The following is a 17,817-nucleotide window of genomic DNA, read 5'->3' as shown; positions in this document are numbered from 1 at the left end:
AGGTGTGAGCCAAAGAGCCCAGCTGATAGTGCCTATTTTTTTGAGCTCCTGAATATTTGAAGAGTAATTCAATTAATAAACATCTATTGGCTGGGCATGGTGGCTCACGCCTGACTTAGAGCCCAGGTGGATAATCTAGGATGATCTCATCTCAAGGACCTTAACTTAATCATATCTGCAAAGACCCTGTGTCCAACAAGGTCACATTCACAGGATCTGAGGACTAAGATGTAGACATATCCTTTTGGGGGACACCACTTAACCCACTACAGCAACCAAGAATTAAAAATTACCCATATGAGGCTGGGCCCCTATAATCCCACCACTTTGAGACGCGAAGGCAGGTGGATCACTTGAGGTCAGGAGTTCATAACCAGCCTGGCCAATGTGGTGAAACCCTGTCTTTACTAAATATACAAAAATTAGCCAGGTGTCATGGCACACGCCTGTAATCCCAGCTACTGGGGAGGCTGGGGCAGGAGAATCACTGGAACCCAGGAGGCAGAGGTTTCAGTGACCTGAAATCATACCACTGCACTCCAGTCTAGGTGACAGGGCAAGACTCTGTCTCAAAAAAAAAAAACCAAAAAACAAAAACCAAAAAACCCACCCATATGTAGTCTACAAAAATAAAAGCAAACAAAAAATGTGAATTTAACTGTGACAATACCAACCACTATAATCCTAGCACTTTGGGAAGCCAAGGCAGAAGGATCCTCTGAGACCAGGAGCTCAAGACCAGCGTGGTCAACAGTGAGACCCCCTCTCTGTTTTTTAAAATAAACAATAAATGTAAAAAAGAAAAAGAAAATGTATCTATCTGTTAACAGCCTAATTTTTCTTCTTTTAGAAACCTAACTATCTGGCCGGACACGGTGGCTCATGCCTGTAATCCCAGCACTTTGGGAGGTTGAGTCAGGCAGATCACGAGGTCAGGAGATCGAGACCATTCTGGCTAACATGGTGAAACCCCATCTCTACTAAAAATACAAAATTTAGCTGGGCGTGGTGGCGGGTGCCTGTAATCCCAGCTACTCGGGAGGCTGAGGCAGGAGAATGGCATGAACCCAGGAGGCAGAGCTTGCAGTGAGCCAAGATCGTGCCACTGCACTCCAGCCTGGGCAATAGAGTAAGACTCCATCTCAAAAATTTTTGTATTTTCAGTAGAGACGGGGTTTCACCTTGTTAGCCAGGATAGTCTTGATCTCCTGACCTTGTGATCTGCCCAATATGGTGAATCCCATCTCTACTAAAAAATACAAAAATTGAGAGGGGCGTTCCAAGATGGCCAAATAGGAACAGCTCCGGTCTGCAGCTCCCAGCGTGATCGACACAGAAGATGGGTGATTTCTGCATTTACAATTGATGTATCTGGTTCATCTCATTGGGACTGGTTGGACAGTGGGTGCAGCCCACGGAGAGTGAGCCAAAGCAGGGCGGGGCGTCGCCTCACCTGGGAAGCACAAGGGGTCAGGGAATTTCCCTTTCCTAGCCAAGGGAAGCCATGACAGACTACCTGGAAAAACGGGGCACTCCCACCCAAATACTGTGTTGTTCCCAAGGTCTTAGCAACTGGCAGGCTAGGCGATTCTCTCCTGTGCCTGGCTTGGAGGCTCCCATGCCCACAGAGCCTTGCTCACTGCTAGTGCAGCAGTCTGAGATTGATTTGCAAGACAGCAGCCTGGCTGGGGCTCAGCCATTGCTGAGGCTTGATTAGGTAAACAAAGCAGCCGGGAAGCTCAAACTGGGTGGAGCCCACTGCTGCTCAACAGGCCTACAGCCTCTAGACTCCACCTCTATGGTCAGGGCATAGATGAACAAAAGCCAGCAGAAATTTCTGCTGACTTAAATGTCCCTGTCTGACAGCTCTGAAGAGAGCAGTGGTTCTCCCAGGATGGCATTTGAGCTCTGAGAACAGACAGACTGCCTCCTCATGTGGGTCCCTGACCCCCGTGTAGCCTAACTGGGAGACAACTCCCAGTAGGGGCCAACAGACACCTCATACAGGCTGCTGCCTTTCTGGGATGACGCTTCCAGAGGAAGGATCAGGCAGCAATATTTGCTGTTCTGTAGCCTCCGCTGGTGATACCCAGGCAAACAGGGTCTGGAGTGGACCTCCAGCCAAATCCAACAGACCTGCAGCTGAGGGACCTGACTGTTAGAAGGAAAACTAACAAACAGAAAGGAATAGCATCAACATCAACAAAAAGGACGTCCACACCAAAACCCCAGCTGTAGGTCACCAACATCAAAGACCAAAGGTAGATAAAACCACAAAGATGGGGAGAAACCAGGGCAGAAAAGCTGAAAATTCTAAAAATCAGAGCGCCTCTTCTCCTCCAAAGGATCACAGATCCTTGCCAGCAATGGAACAAAGCTAGACGGAGAATGACTTTGATGAATTGACAGAAGTAGGCTTCAGAAGTTCGGTAATAACAAACTTCTCCGAGCTAAAGGATGTCCAAACCCATTGCGAGGAAGCTAAAAACCTTGAAAAAAGATTAGACAAATGGCTAATTAGAATAAACAGTGTAGAGAAGACCTTAAATGACCTGATGGAGCTGAAAACCATGGCACGAGAACTTCATGATGCATGCACAAGCTTCAATAGCCGATTTGATCAAGTGGGAGAAAGGGTATCAGTGACTGAAGATCAAATTAATGAAATAAATCGAGAAGACAAGGTTAGAGAAAACAGAGTTAAAAGAAATGAACAAAGCCTTCAAGAAATATGGGACTATGTGCAAAGACCAAATCTACATTTGATTGGTGTACCTGAAAGTGATGGGGAGAATGGAACCAAGCTGGAAAACACTCTTCAGGATATTATCCAGGAGAACTTCCCCAACCTAGCAAGGCAGGCTAACATTCAAATTCAGGAAACACAGAGAACACCACAAAGATACTCCTCGAGAAGAGCAACCTCAAGACACATAGTTGTCAGATTCACCAAGGTTGAAATGAAGGAAAAAGCGTTAAGGGCAGCAGAGAGAAAGGTTGAGTTACCCACAAAGGGAAGCCCATCAGACTAACAGTGGATTTCTCAGCAGAAACCCTACAAGCCAGAAGAGAGTGGGGGCGGCCAATATTCAACATTCTTAAAGAAAAGAATTTTCAACCCAGAATTTCATATCCAGCCAAACTAAGCTTCATAAGTGAAGGAGAAATAAAATCCTTTACAAACAAGCAAATGCTGAGAGATTTTGTCACCACCAAGCCTGCCTTATAAGAACTCCTGAAGGAAGCACTAAACATGGAAAGAAACAACCGATACCAGCCACTGCAAAAACAGGCCAAACTGAAAAGACCATCGATGCTATGAAGAAACTGCATCAATTAATGGGCAAAATAACTAGTGAACATCATAATGACAGAATCAAATTCACACATAGCAATATTAACCTTAAATGTAAATGGGCTAAATGCCCCAATTAAAAGATACAGACGGGCAAATTGGATAAAGAGTCAAGACCCATCAGTGTGCTGTATTCAGGAAACCCATCTCATGTGCAAAGATGCACATAGGCTCAAAATAAAGGGATGGAGGAAGATCTACCAAGCAAATGGATAACAAAAAAAAGCAGTGGTTGCAACCCTAGTCTTTGATAAAACAGACTTTAAACCAACAAAGATCAAAAGAGACAAAGAAAGCCATTACATAATGGTAAAGGGATCAATTCAACAAGAAGAGTTAACTATCCTAAATATATATGCACCCAATACAGGGGCACCCAGATTCATAGAGCAAGTCCTTAGAGACCTACAAAGAGACCTAGACTCCCACACAATAATAATGGGAGACTTTAACACCCCACTGTCAATATTAGATCAACGAGACAGAAGGTTAAGAAGGATATCCAGGATTTGAACTCAGCTCTGCAACAAGCAGACCTAATAGACATCTACAGAACTCTCCACCCCAAATCAACAGAATATACCTTCTTCTCAGTACCACATCACACTTATTCTAAAACTGACCACATAATTGGAAGTAAAGCACTCCTCAGCAAATGTAAAAGAACAGAAATCACAACAAACTGTCTCTCAGACCACAGTGCAATCAAATTAGAACTCAGGATTAAGAAACTCACTCAAAACCGCACAACTACATGGAAACTGAACAACCTGCTCCTGAATGACTACTGGGTAAATAACGAAATGAAGGCAGAAATAAAGATGTTCTTTGAAACCAATGAGAACAAAGACACAGCATACCAGAATCTCTGGGACACATTTAAAGCAGTGTGTAGAGGGAAATTTATAGCACTAAATGCCCACAAGAGAAAGCAGGAAAGAGCTAAAATTGACACTCTAACATCACAATTAAAAGAACTAGAGAAGCAAGAGCAAACAAATGCAAAAGCTAGCAAAAGGCAAGAAATAACTAAGATCAGAGCAGAACGGAAAGAGATAGAGACACAAAAAACCCTTCAGAAAATGAATGAATCTAGGAGCCGGTTTTTGAAAAGATCAACAAAATTGATAGACAGCTGCTAGCAAGACTAATAAAGAACAAAAGAGAGAAGAATCAAATAGACACAGTAAAAAAATAATAACGGGGATATACCACCGATCCCACAGAAATACAAACTACCATCAGAGAATACTACAAACACCTCTACACAAATAAACTAGAAAATCTAGAAGAAATGGATAAATTCCTGGACACATACACCCTCCCAAGACTAAACCAGGAAGAAGTTGAATCTCTGAATAGACCAATAACAGGCTCTGAAATTTAGGCAATAATTAATAGCCTACCAACCAAAAAAAGTCCAGGACCAGACGGATTCACAGGTAAATTCTACCAGAGGTACAAAAAGGAGCTGGTACCATTCCTTCTGAAACTATTCCAATCAACAGAAAAAGAGGGAATCCTCCCTAACTCATTTTATGAGGTCAACATCATCCTGATACCAAAGCCTGGCAGAGACACAACAAAAAAAGAGAATTTTAGACCAATATCCCTGATGAACATCAATGGGAAAATCCTCAATAAAATACTGGCAAACCGAATCCAGCAGCACATCAAAAAGCTTATCCACCAAGATCAAGTCAGCTTCATTCCTAGGATGCAAGGCTGGTTCAACATACACAAACCATGTCCTTTGCAGGGACATGGATGAAGCTGGAAACCATCATTCTGAGCAAACTATCACATGGACAGAAAACCAAACACCGCATGTTCTCACTCATAGGTGGGAACTGAACAATGGGATCACTTGGACACAGGAAGGGGAACATCACACACTGGGGCCTGTTGCGGGGTGAGAGGCTGGGGGAGGGATAGCATTAGGAGATATACCTAATGTAAATGATGAGTTGAAGGGTGCAGCAAACCACCATGGCACATATATACCTATGTATCAAACCTGTACATTGTGCACATGTACCCTAGAACTTAAAGTATAATAAATAAATAAAATAAAAATACAAAAATTAGTTGGACATGTTGGCACGTGCCTGTAATCCCAGCTACTTGGGGAGCTGAGGCAGGAGAATCACTTGCACCCAGGAGGCAGAGGTTGCAGGGGGCTGAGATCGCGCGACTGCACTCCAGCCTGGGTGACAAAGCAAAACTCCATCTCAAAAAATAAAAAATAAAAAATAAATGAATAAATTTGAGGCCGGGTGCAGTGGCTCACACCTGTAATCCCAGCACTTTGGGAGACCAAGGCGGGCAGATCACTTGAGGTCAGGAGTTTGAGACCAGCCTGGCCAACGTGGTAAAACCCCATCTCTACTAAAAATACAAAAATTAGCTGGGTGTGGTGGTGGGTGCCTGTAGTCCCAGCTACTTGGGAGGCTGAGGCAGGAGAATTGCTTGAGCCCAGGAGGCGGAGGTTGCAGTGAGCTGAAACTGCGCTACTGAACTCCGGCCTGGGCAACAAAGCAAAACTCCATCTCAAAACAAACAAAAAAGAATTGAACAAAAAGATTGACAGGCAGATTTTTCCCCCTTCCAACTCAGTACAAAATTAAATGTATGTATGTATTTACCAAAAATAAAACAAAACAAAAAACAAACCCCAAACATACATCTCAAAGCCACATGTATTTTTGGATGTCAGATATGGCTGTGCAATTTGTACCACTGCCTCTATCAGCAAGGATAATGAGGCATGAACTATATGGAGACTACAAATCCCAGCAAATGGCCTGAAGTCATTTGAAAGAAACATTTTTTCTTTCTTTTTTTTAATCACTGGGTTGCAATTTCCCTTTGCTAACACTACCCTGAATCATTCTATTTTGTACGCCCTATAATTTTAACACAGACAGTGATTCATCCTATATAATTGTTCTTTAATGAACTTTTGTTGTCTTTAGTTGGGCTTTTCAAAAAGAAGGTATGCAAAAATAAAGAGGAACTTATTAATTTTGTTTTTATAGTAAATGATGACTGGCTGGGCGCGGTGGCTCCTGCCTGTAATCTCAGCACTTTGGGAGGCCAAGGCAGGCAGATCACCTGAGATCAGGAATTTGAGACTAGCCTGGCCAACATGGTGAAACCCCGACTCTACTAAAAATACAAAAAGTAGCCGGGAGTGGTGGCAGGCACCTGTAATCCCAGATACTTGGGAGGCTGGGGCAGGAGAATCGCTTGAACCCAGGAGGTAGAGGTTGCAGTGAGCCGAGATCGTGCCATTGCACTCCAACCTGGGCAACAAGAGCAAAACTCCATCTAAAAAATAAATAAATAAAGACTTCAAATCTTATATCTTTGGATTTGCAGATGGTGTCAAACTTTGTTTTGTGAAAGAGCAGTAAAACCAAAGCTGTTCTAGAGAAATGATCTGGTGGTGCTACACACACACACACATACACACACACACACCCTACATGATATCATTAACTTGTTTTTCAAAAGATTCTGCAAAGATCAGTGGAAATGCTATTATTATTATTATTAGAGATGAGGTCTTGCTAGGTTGCACAGACTGGCCTTAAACTACTCCTGGGCTCAAGAGATCCTCCTGCCTCAGCCTCCTGAGTAGCTGGGACTACAGGTGTGTGCCACTGAGCCCAGCTTGGAAGTACTAATTTAAACAAACACATGCTATTTTAAGAAGTTATATGGATTAATAAAATGAAATAAAAGGCATTGAGATGAGAAAGGAAGAAGTAAAATGATCTCTATTTGCAGATGGAATGATCTTTTATTTTTTTCCTGGCTTTACTGAGGTGTAATTGACAAATACAAACTGTATATATTATAAAGTATACAATGTGATGCTTTGACATATGTATATACTGTGAAATAATTACCACAATCAAGCTAATTAACACTTCCATCACTTCAGGCCAGGTGTGGTGGCTCACGCCTGTAATCCCAGCACTTTGGGAGGCTGAGTTGGGCAGATCACTTGAGGTCAGGAGTTTGAGACCTGCCTGGCCAACATGGCGAAACCTCATCTCTACTAAAAATACAAAAATTAGCCAGGTGTGGTGGCACACACCTGTAGTCCCAGCTACTTGGGAGGCTGGGACAGGAGAATCGTGTGAACCTGGAAGGCGAAGGTTGTAGTGAGCAGAGATTGCGCCACTGCACTACAGCCTGGGCAACAGAGTGAGACCCTGTCTCAAAAAAACAAAAACAAAGACAAAACATTTCCATCACTTCACATAGTTACCTTTTTGTGTATGTATATTGTAAGGAACACCTAAGATCTTAGCAAATTTCAAGTGTACAATAGGATTACTAATTATAGTCACCAGAGTGTAAACTAGCTCTCCAGAACATTTCATTCTGCCTAACTGAAGCTTTGCACCCTTTAAACAAAATAACTCCCCATTTCCCTGCCTCCTGTAGCCCCTGGGGACCACCATTCTACTTTCTGCTTCTATGAGTTCAACTCTATTTAGATTCCATATATAAGCGAGAACCATGATCTTGTATTAGAAAATCTTAAGGAATCCGCTAAAAAACAAGTGAATAAGCAAGATTGTTCTATATCTTCCCCAGCCCCCTGCAGGACAGGACCATCTGGCAATGAGCCTTCCCAGTGCCAGGGATGAAGAATGTCTATCAATCTCATAAGCTGAGATTGATCAATGCTTCCATGGGAAGATTTCTGATACAAAAAAAAAAAAAAAAAGTGGCTGAATGAGAAAAGAAACATACTCAGAACAGCCTGAGGTATGTGAGGTGTCCACAATTTATCAAGCCCAGAGACAGGAGTATGGGACTTCAGTCACAACCCTGTCCCCGAGTCCATGGCCAGGCACAATTGTTTAAAGGCATTTTGTTCCTGACTAGCTGCCTTACCTGTTAGTTTCATGTTCCTGGAATCTGTGATACAAAGAACAATGTATACACAATCAATAGCTTATGTTATTCTAATGTAAATTCTTGGTAAGCAAATTAGAAACTATCTCTTCTTTTCCTTTAAAAACCCACTTGTAACTGCTGCTAATTGGAGTGTATATTCATGGCAACTTGAATCCACGCTACTGGGTTGCAGTCTTCAAACTTGGCCCAAATAAACTCTAGGTATATTAAAAAACAAAACAAAACAAAACAAAAACAAAAAATGATTGATAAAATCTTAGTGCTTTGGAGAGACTGAAAAATCAAACATTGTGGTCATCAACAGTGAAATAAACACATTTTTAGATAACCCAAAAAGTAAAAGAATTCATTGCTAGCAGATCTACACTACAGGAAATGATCAAGGAAATTCGGCCAGGCGGCATGGTGCCTCATGCCTGTAATCCTAGCCACTGTGGGATGCTGAGACAGGCAGATTGCTTGAGCCCAGGAATTCGAGACCAACCTGGGCAACATGGTGAAACTATCTATAAAAAATAAAAAAAATTTGCCAGGCGTGGTGGCATGAGCCTGTGGTCCCAGCTAACCAGGAGGCTGATGTGAGAGGACTGCTTGAGCCTGGGACATGGAGGCTGCAGTGAGCCAAGATGGCACCATTTTGAGCCGAGGTGCCTGTCTCATAAATAAACAATAAAGATAAAGAAGTTCTTCAGATTGATGGTAAGTGATACTACATAAAAACTTGAGCTGGGGCTGGGCGCGGTGGCTCACGCCTGTAATCTCAGCACTTTGGGAGGCTGAGGTGGGTGGATCATGAGGTCAGGAGTTCAAGACCACCTGGGCCAAGATGGTGACGCAGGTAGTAGAGACAGGGTGGTGGTAGAGACGTGGGTAGAGAAATTAGCCAGGTGTGGTGGTGGGCGCCTGTAATCCCAGCTTTTGGGAGACTGAGGCAGAGAACTGCTTGAATCCGGGAGGCGGAGGTTGCAGTAAGCAGAGATCGCTCCACTGCACTCCAGCCTGGGCGACAGAACGAAACTCTGTCTCAAAAAAAAAAAAAAAAATTAATTTGAATTTTTAAATTTTTTGTAGAGACAAGGTCTTGCTATGTTGCCCAGGCTGGCCTTGAACTCCTGGCCTCAAGTGATCCTCCTGCTTTGACCTACCAAAGTGTTGGGATTATAGGTGTGAGCCACCACATGCAGCCAAAACCAAAATATTTGGAAGTTAAACAACATACTTTTAAATAGTCCACGAATTTACCTAATAAATAGAAAATATTTTGAACAGGATGATGTAAAAAATACTACATACCAAAATTGTGTGTGTGTGTGTGTGTTTTTTTTTTTTTTGAGACGGAGTCTCGCTCTGTTGCCCAGGCTGGAGTGCAGCGGCGTGATCTCAGCTCACTGCAACCTCCACCTCCTGGGTTCACGCCATTCTCCTGTCTCAGCCTCCCAAGTAGCTGGGACTACAGGCGCCTGTCACCACACCTGGCTAATTTTTTGTATTTTTAGTAGAGATGGGGTTTCACTGTGTTAGCCAGGATGGTTCTCGATCTCCTGACCTCGTGATCCACCCACCTCAGCCTCCCAAAGTGCTGGGATTACAGGCGTGAGTCACCACACTCGGCAGTGTGTGTGTTTTTTATTTTTTGGTTATGTGTTTTTTTTTTGTTTGTTTATTTGGAGACAGGGTCTTCCTCTGTGTCTCAAGCTGGAGTAGACTGGTGAGATCTCAGCTCACTGTAACCTCTGCCTCCTGGGTTCTAGCAATTCTCCTGCCTCAGCCTCCCCAGTAGCTGGGATTACAGGTGCGTGCCACCATTCCTGGCTAGTTTTTGTATTTTTAGTACAGATGGAGTTTCACCCTGTTGGCCAGGCTGGTCTCGAACTCCTGGCCTCAAGTGATCCACCCACCTTCCAAAGTGCTGGAATTACAGGCGTGAGCCACCACGCCCAGACTAAAGCAGTGTTTATAGGGAAATTTATAGCTTCACAAGCTTACCTTATAAAAGGTAAGTAAGGTTCCATCTTAAGAAGCTTAGAAAAAGAAAAACAAAATAATATATACTGAAAATAAGTGAAGGAATAAGTAACAAAGGTACGAGCAGAAATCAACTCAATAGGCAACAAACCACAGAGAACATTAACAAAGTCAAAAATTGGTTCTTTGAAAAGATTAACAAAATTGCTAAACCCCTTAGGTAGACTGAGTAAGAAATATTTTTTTAAAAAAGAAAGAGAAGTCATAATTTGCCAACAGTAGGAGTAAAAGGGGATTTCAGATTCTACAGACATCAAAGGGATAATAATGGCATATTATGAACAACTTCATGTCAATAAATTCAATAACGTAGATGACATGGGCAAATTATTCAAAAATATAAACTAAAATTCATATAAAACACAAACCTTACATATTTACTTAAAAAATTAAATTATCAAAACCTTTTCAGAAAGAAATTGGCAGGTCCAGATAGTTTCACTGATGAATTCTATCAAATACAGCTCAGAAAGAAACAACATTCATCTTACAGAAACTTCTTCTGAAAATAGAGAAGGAAAAACTCCCTCATTTTATTTATTTACTTATTTAATTATTATTTTTGAGATGGAGGCTTGCTCTGCTACCCAGTCTGGAGTGCAGTGGCGCGATCTCAGCTCACTGCAACATCCATCTCCTGGGTTCAAATGATTCTCCTGCCTCAGCCTCCCAAGTAGCTGGGACTACAGGCATGTGCCACCACGCCTGGCTACTTTTTGTTATTTTTAGTTACAGATGGGGTTTCACCATGTTGGCAAGGCTGGTCTTGAACTCCTGACCTCAGGTGATCTGCCCGTCCCAGCCTCCTAAAGTGTTGGGATTACAGGCATGAGCCACCATGCCTGGCCTATTTAATTTAATTAATTAATTTATTTAGAGACAGAGTTTCGCTCGTCGCCCAGACTGGAGTGCAATGGTGCGATCTCGGCTCACTGCAACCTCCACCTCCCAGGTTCAAGTGATTCTCCTGCTTCAGCCTCCTGAGTAGCTGGGATTACAGACACCTACCACCATGCCCAGCTAATTTTTTGTATTTCTAGTCGAGACAGGGTTTCACCATGTTGGCCAGCCTGGTCTCGAACTCCTGACCTCAGGTGATCCACCTGCTTCGGCCTCCCAAAGTGCTGGGATAACAGGCGTGAGCCACCGTGCCCGGTCCCTAACTCCTTTTATGAGGATAGAATACTCTGATATAAAACCTGAAAAGACATTACAAAAAAATAAAATAAAATTACAGACCAGTATCTCTCAATATTTAACAAAATGTTAGGAAATCAAGTCTAATAATACATTAAAAAAGCTAATATATCATTACAAATTAGGTTTATTTCAGGATGAGGAATAGTCAATGTCATCTACCATATTAAAAGAATAAAGCAGAAAAGCCATATGACCATTTCAATATATATAGAAAAAAATTTGACAAAATACAGGAGCCATTGATGACAAAAACCCTTTTCAAATAAGAGAAAATATTTTTCTTAATCTGACAACGAGCAACTATGAAAAATCTAATCTAATATCCAATTTAATGGTACAATATTGAATACTTTTCTCTAAAGTTCAGAAAGAAGCCAAGGATGTCCACTCTCACCACTTCTATTCAATATTGTATTGGTGGGGTAAGCAAGTGCAATAAAGCAAGAAAAAAAAAGGCCATAAATTTTTTTTTAAAAAAGGAGATGAAACTATCTCTGTTTGAAGATGATAGGATTATTTACATAGAAAAACCTGAGGAATCTACAAAACAACTAGAAGAATAAGTGAATTTAGCAAAATTACAGAATATAAAATTAATATATAAAAATCAGTTATATTTTAATATTAGCAGCAAACAATTAGAAAATAAAATAAAACCAATTCCATTTATAATGGGATCGAAAACCATAAAGTACTTAAGCATAAATTTAAAAAATATATGTGCAAGACCTGTATTAATAAAACTATAAGACCACCGCTGAGAGAAAATGAGGCCTTAAAAAATAGGGAGATATATTATGCTCATGAATTATAAGATGCTATATTACACTAAGATGTTGATTCTTCCCAAATTGATCTACATACTCAATGTTACTGTAATCACAATTCCACTTCTTTTGGCATAGAAAGTGACAAGCTGTTTCTAAAATTTATATGGAAATACAAACGACCTAGAATATCCAAAGTAATCTTAAAAAGAAGACCAAGTTGGCAGCATTTACAATAGCTGACATTACAGGACTTTCATATATGTTCATATACTCACTTAAAAAAAAAAGAAAAGAGAGATGGGGTCTCACTATGTTGCCCAGGCTGGTCTCAAACTCCTGGGCTCAAGCAATCCTGCACAATCTTGGCTCACTGCCACCTCTGCCTCCCAGATTCAAGCAATTCTCCTGCCTCAGCCTTCTGAGTAGCTGGGACTACAGGCATACACCACCACGCTTGGCTAATTTTTGCATTTTTAGTAGAGATGGAGTTTCACCATGTTGACCAGGCTGGTCTCGAACTCCTGACTTCAAGTGATCTACCTGCCTCGGCCTCCCAAAGTGTTGGGATTACAGGCATGAACCACCATGCCTGACTATATTCATACAATGGGTTACTACTCATCACAAAAAAGGATTAAACTACTGACACACAACGGAGATGGATCTCAAAAACATCGAGTGAAACCTTAGAAGGAGTGTACATTTATATAATTCCAATGTATGAAGTTCTAGAAAAAGCAAAATTAATTTATGGTAGAAAAATATACAGTACAAAGGTTGCCTCTTGGTGAGTGGGGGCAAAAACTGTGAAGGGGCCTGAAAGAACTTTAAATTAATCTTGAACTTTAGTTAATATTCATACTGAAGTAATTGGGAGTGAAGTGTACTTACGTCTGCAACTTACTTTGAACATGTCAAATAAGATCGATGATTACTTAGAGAGATGAAAATATGCATAGTCATACGATCAAGCAAATATAGCAAAATGTCAGTTGAGCTGAATATGTGGATGTTATTTAAATAATTATTTCAACTGTTCTGAATGTTTAAAAATTTTCATAATGAAATGTTGAGGGAAAAATTGTGCTTTCAATTCCTCTGTGCTCTCACGTTGCCTGTACAAACTGTAACTGAATTTCTATGAAGTAAGCCAAAGGAGTGGGGTGCTATTCTCAGAGTCATATTGTCTTAAAAAAAGTCTTAATATAAGAAATAAACTAAAGCATTCCTTCTCATCAAAGACGTAACTTAATTTGTATAGTGACTTTAGCTTCACATTGTATATATAATGACTCTGGCTCAGATAGGGGAAGTTCTGCAGCTTCATGCCCTGTGCCTCAGCTTAGATGCTTATTTTCAAGGTTAGTCATTTAAAGATGGGCACCTGCCCAGACTACAGCCTTAGCACAAGAAAATATATTCACTGAACTTGGCATCTCAGGGTGAAATGCAAGGCTCATACAATGTCAACAAATCAAAACACATTTCAAGGATGCCAAGAAAAACTTACCTTTTACTGTTCAGGAGGGGCAGTCACCTAAGATATTACAGATCCAATGTTCATACCTTCAAAAAAACACTTTTTGAGTTTCATTACCTTTATCAAGAGATGCTCCAGCCATATGGTAAAAACTCAATGCAGTGTCCACATCATTAATGTTCTTCAGGAAAGTAAAGAAGTTCTCTACCTCCTGAAATGTCAGACCCTGAAAGAGGAGAGACAGCAAGGTAAGGCAGGACCTGTAACAAAAAGCAGCACGATATGCACAGGCAGTGATTCACATCTGCAAATCAGAAATTCATGCTCATGTCTAGAACAGAAACTGAATACATTAGTCAAGGAATGTCAAATTCATAAATAGCAGGGGAACAAAACTCTTGAATTCTACCCTGAGAAAGGCAAACTGGCTAGATGCTTCCCTCTCACATGTAAAATCTGAGAAAGCTGCTTACAGTGATGGCTGAATATCTTAATGAAAATATATATTTTTTTTTTGAGAAGGAGTTTCGCTCTGTCACCCAGGGTGGAGTGTAATGGCATGATCTCGGCTCACCGCAACCTCCGCCTCCTACATTCAAGCAATTCTCCTGCCTCAGCCTCCCGAGTAGCTAGGATTACAGGTGCGCAACACCACGCCCGGTTAATTTTTGTATTTTTAGTAGAAACAGGGTTTCATCATGTTGGCCAGACTGGCCTCGGACTCCTGACCTCAAGCCTCCCAACATGCTGGGATTACAGGTCTGAGCCACTACACCTGGCCCAATGAAAATATTTCTAACTGTGCTCTCCAATTAGACACACTATCAATTATGACACTTCCTAATTGGGCTATAGCTACTTGACCTGTTATACATCTTAAGAAGTAAAATCAGAGTCAGGACTTCCAGTTTAATAGTCTGCTCACAGGCCAACTGAGCTTTTTGAGGCTTAAGCGAATTAAAGAATCACCAAAGTCAGTGATATACAGGGGAAGGGTGTTGGTATTTAGCAAAACCCAAGTAATGGGGAAGCTGTTCATTATCTCAATTTAAAAGCTACTCACAAAGTAATTTGCCACTTAACTTTGATCTAATGAAATTCTGTGAATGAAGATTTTTTTTTTAAAGCTGTTTAAAGATTTGCTGATCTCTAATTCTACTTTATATGATGCATCGAGAAAAAGTAGTTATAGAAATAGGGGCTACTGGGAATTCCTTTATAGGGAGGAAGATTTGTCCTATTTGCCTTTTCCCCGCTTCCCACACATAATGCTGTGATGGAAATGAATGCAGTTTCTAAGAAGGGAAAACACTGGGAAATGTCCTAGATATCCCAGACACTGATGTTAATGCCTTTTAATGAAGCATCAGACCCTTAAAGGGCTGCAGATGTAGACTGGCTTCTACTTAGTGCTGCCCCTCCTGCAATTTTCATTTTCCCAAACTACAGAGCCCAGGAACTCACATCAGGAACTCAGTAATAAGGAAATCCTAATACAATCTACAGTTCTTTCCTGGTACTCTCCAAACTAGGTCAATTGTATGTTTCTCATCTTATCAAACTGAAAGCTAAAAGACTGTATGAGGCTGGGTGCAGTGACTCATGCCTGTAATCCCAGCACTTTGGGAGGCCAAGGCAGGAGGATCACTTGAGCTCAGTGAGCAGCCTGGGCAACATGGCGAAACCTCATCTCTACAAAAAATATTTAAAAAGTTAGCCGAGTGTGGTGGCATGTGCCTGTAGTACCAGCTATTTGGGAGGCTGAGGTGGGAGGATTGCTTGAGCCTGGGAGGCAGAGGTTGCAGGGAGCTGAGATCATGCCACGGCACTCCAGCCTGGGTGACAGGGCTAGACGCTGTCTCAAAAACAAAACACAACAAAAAAGACTGTATGATTATATCACACGATCTTTTATAATTTTTTTCCTTAGAATCATAGAACTTAAAAAACTTTATTGTGGAATATGATGACTATATAGAAAGGTGCACAAAACATAAATGTACAACTTATCAAACTCTTGCAAAGTGAATACCCACAGAACCTTCATTTAGATCAAGGAACAGACTATTATCAGCATCTCAGAAGCCTCCTCTCTCCCCACAGCATGTCCCTTCCTAATCATAAACTCCAGCCCCTGCCCAACCTCTATTGACAATAACCACTATTCTGACTTTTAGGGAATTCATTTCCTTGCTTTTTTTAAAAATAGCATTTTTATATGTAAATAGCATACTTACAAAAACCGTTGCTTAATTTTATCTGTTGTGGAACAGTAGAAATGGAATCATGCAGTAGGCATTCTGTTATATATGGCTTCTCTCTTTAAGATTTGTTCATGTTTTTGTGTGTATCTGTAGTTCATTCATTTTTATTGCTATAAAGTATTTCATTGTGTGAAAATACCACAATTTGTTTATCCATTCTATTTGGGCTGTTTCCAATGTTTGGCAATTATGAACAGTGGTGCATCTGTACTTAGCATTTATTCAAACATTTATAGAGTGCTGGCCAGGCACAGTGGCTCACGCCTGTAATCCCAGCACTTTGGGTGGCCGAGGTGGGCAGATCACCTGAGGTCGAGAGTTCGAAACCAGCCTGACTAACATGGAGAAACCCCGTCTCTACTAAAAATACAAAAATATTAGCCAGGCATGGTGGCACATGCCTGCAATCCCAGCTACTTGGGAGGCTGAGGCAGGAGAATCGCTTCAGCCTGGGAGGCAGAGGTTGCGGTGAGCTGAGATCACGCCATTGCACTCCAGCCTGGGCAACAAGACGGAAACTCTGTCTCAAAACAAAACAAAACAACCAAAAAACAAAAAATAAACATGTATAGAGTACCTACTATGTACCAAGTGTTGTAATTTTTGGTAGTGGACTGGAAGGCCTATATTATATGCTTTCTCCCTAATTTGAGGTCACTCTCTTGGCTTTGCCTTAGAGCACCCAGAGTTAGGTCTCATTATGGATGCCATAGTATGTAATTTAATGTAGGCACTAGCTAGAATCAAATTTAGAAGAGAATCCCATAGGATTAGAAGTACAGGTTGTACAATACCATTGCTTGTGGATGGACACACTAATAATCTTCCTTTCCCCGCCATCGAAAGACACATAAAGGTGGAGGCAACCCAATAGTCTACTGATGGATGAATGGATAAACAAAATGCGGCATATACACACAATGGAATATTGTTTAGCCTTTAAAAGGAAGAAGATTCTGACACAAGCTACAGGATGATGGGCCTTGAAGACATTATGCCAAGTGAAATAAACTAGCCACAAAAGGACAAAAGATAATACTATATGACTGCACTTAAATGAGGTATTGAGAGTAGTCAAAGATGGTGGTTGTCAGGAGCTGGGAGGAGGAGAATGAGGAGCTATTATTTAATGGTAAGGAGTTCTGGTTTGGGAAGGTGAACGGGTTCTGGAAATAGATGTGTATTTTACCACACACAACACATATACACACACAACATGCTAAAGCTCTTTTACTTTTCTTTTTCTTTTTTTTTTGAGACGGAGTCTTGCTCTATCGCCCAGGCTGGAGTGCAGTGACGCGATCTCGGCTCACTGCAAGCTCCGCCTCCTGGGTTCACGCCATTCTCCTGCCTCAGCCTCCCAAGTAGCTAGGACTACAGGCGCCCGCCACCGCACCTGGCTAATTTTTTGTATTTTTTTTAGTAGAGACGGGGTTTCACCGTGTTAGCCAGGATGGTCTTGATCTCCTGACCTCGTGATTCACCCGCCTCGGCCTCCCAAAGTGCTGGGATTACAGTTACTTTTCTTATTAAGGTATAAAATCCTGTAGGAGTTAGAGAGTTAGGGGACTAAGTTATTGAAAGGGTATTTGAGGCTAAAAGGTTAACATAAAATTCCTAAAACAGTTAGGGCATGGTAGAGGAAATGTGTCCCACTCTGATGATAAACAACCTCTAAAGTTTGTTAGTTTCTAACAAACACTCTGAAACATCAAATACTACAGCTCAAGACCAGAGTGCTTATGCTGAGAATTATCTGAGGACAGAGAGAGAGAGAGCAATCTA

At 41.4% G+C, this 17,817-nt stretch overlaps 1 protein-coding gene across 4 annotated transcripts in view; it reads right to left on the bottom strand.

The window, feature by feature from the left end:
• MICU1 (mitochondrial calcium uptake 1) overlaps positions 1-17,817 on the bottom strand; it is a 260,802-nt gene that overhangs the window by 26,751 nt on the left and 216,234 nt on the right. For all 4 annotated transcript variants that reach the window (XM_002820833.6, XM_063727353.1, XM_009245493.4 and 1 more), the window contains one exon: positions 13,886-13,994. In XM_002820833.6, coding sequence (XP_002820879.3) covers positions 13,886-13,994 — 109 coding nt within the window. The remainder of the gene's footprint in view (positions 1-13,885; positions 13,995-17,817) is intronic.

Source organism: Pongo abelii, chromosome 8 (assembly GCF_028885655.2).
Source record: "Pongo abelii isolate AG06213 chromosome 8, NHGRI_mPonAbe1-v2.0_pri, whole genome shotgun sequence".
Lineage (NCBI taxonomy): Eukaryota > Metazoa > Chordata > Mammalia > Primates > Hominidae > Pongo > Pongo abelii.
This window is presented reverse-complemented; position numbering and strand designations above follow the sequence as displayed.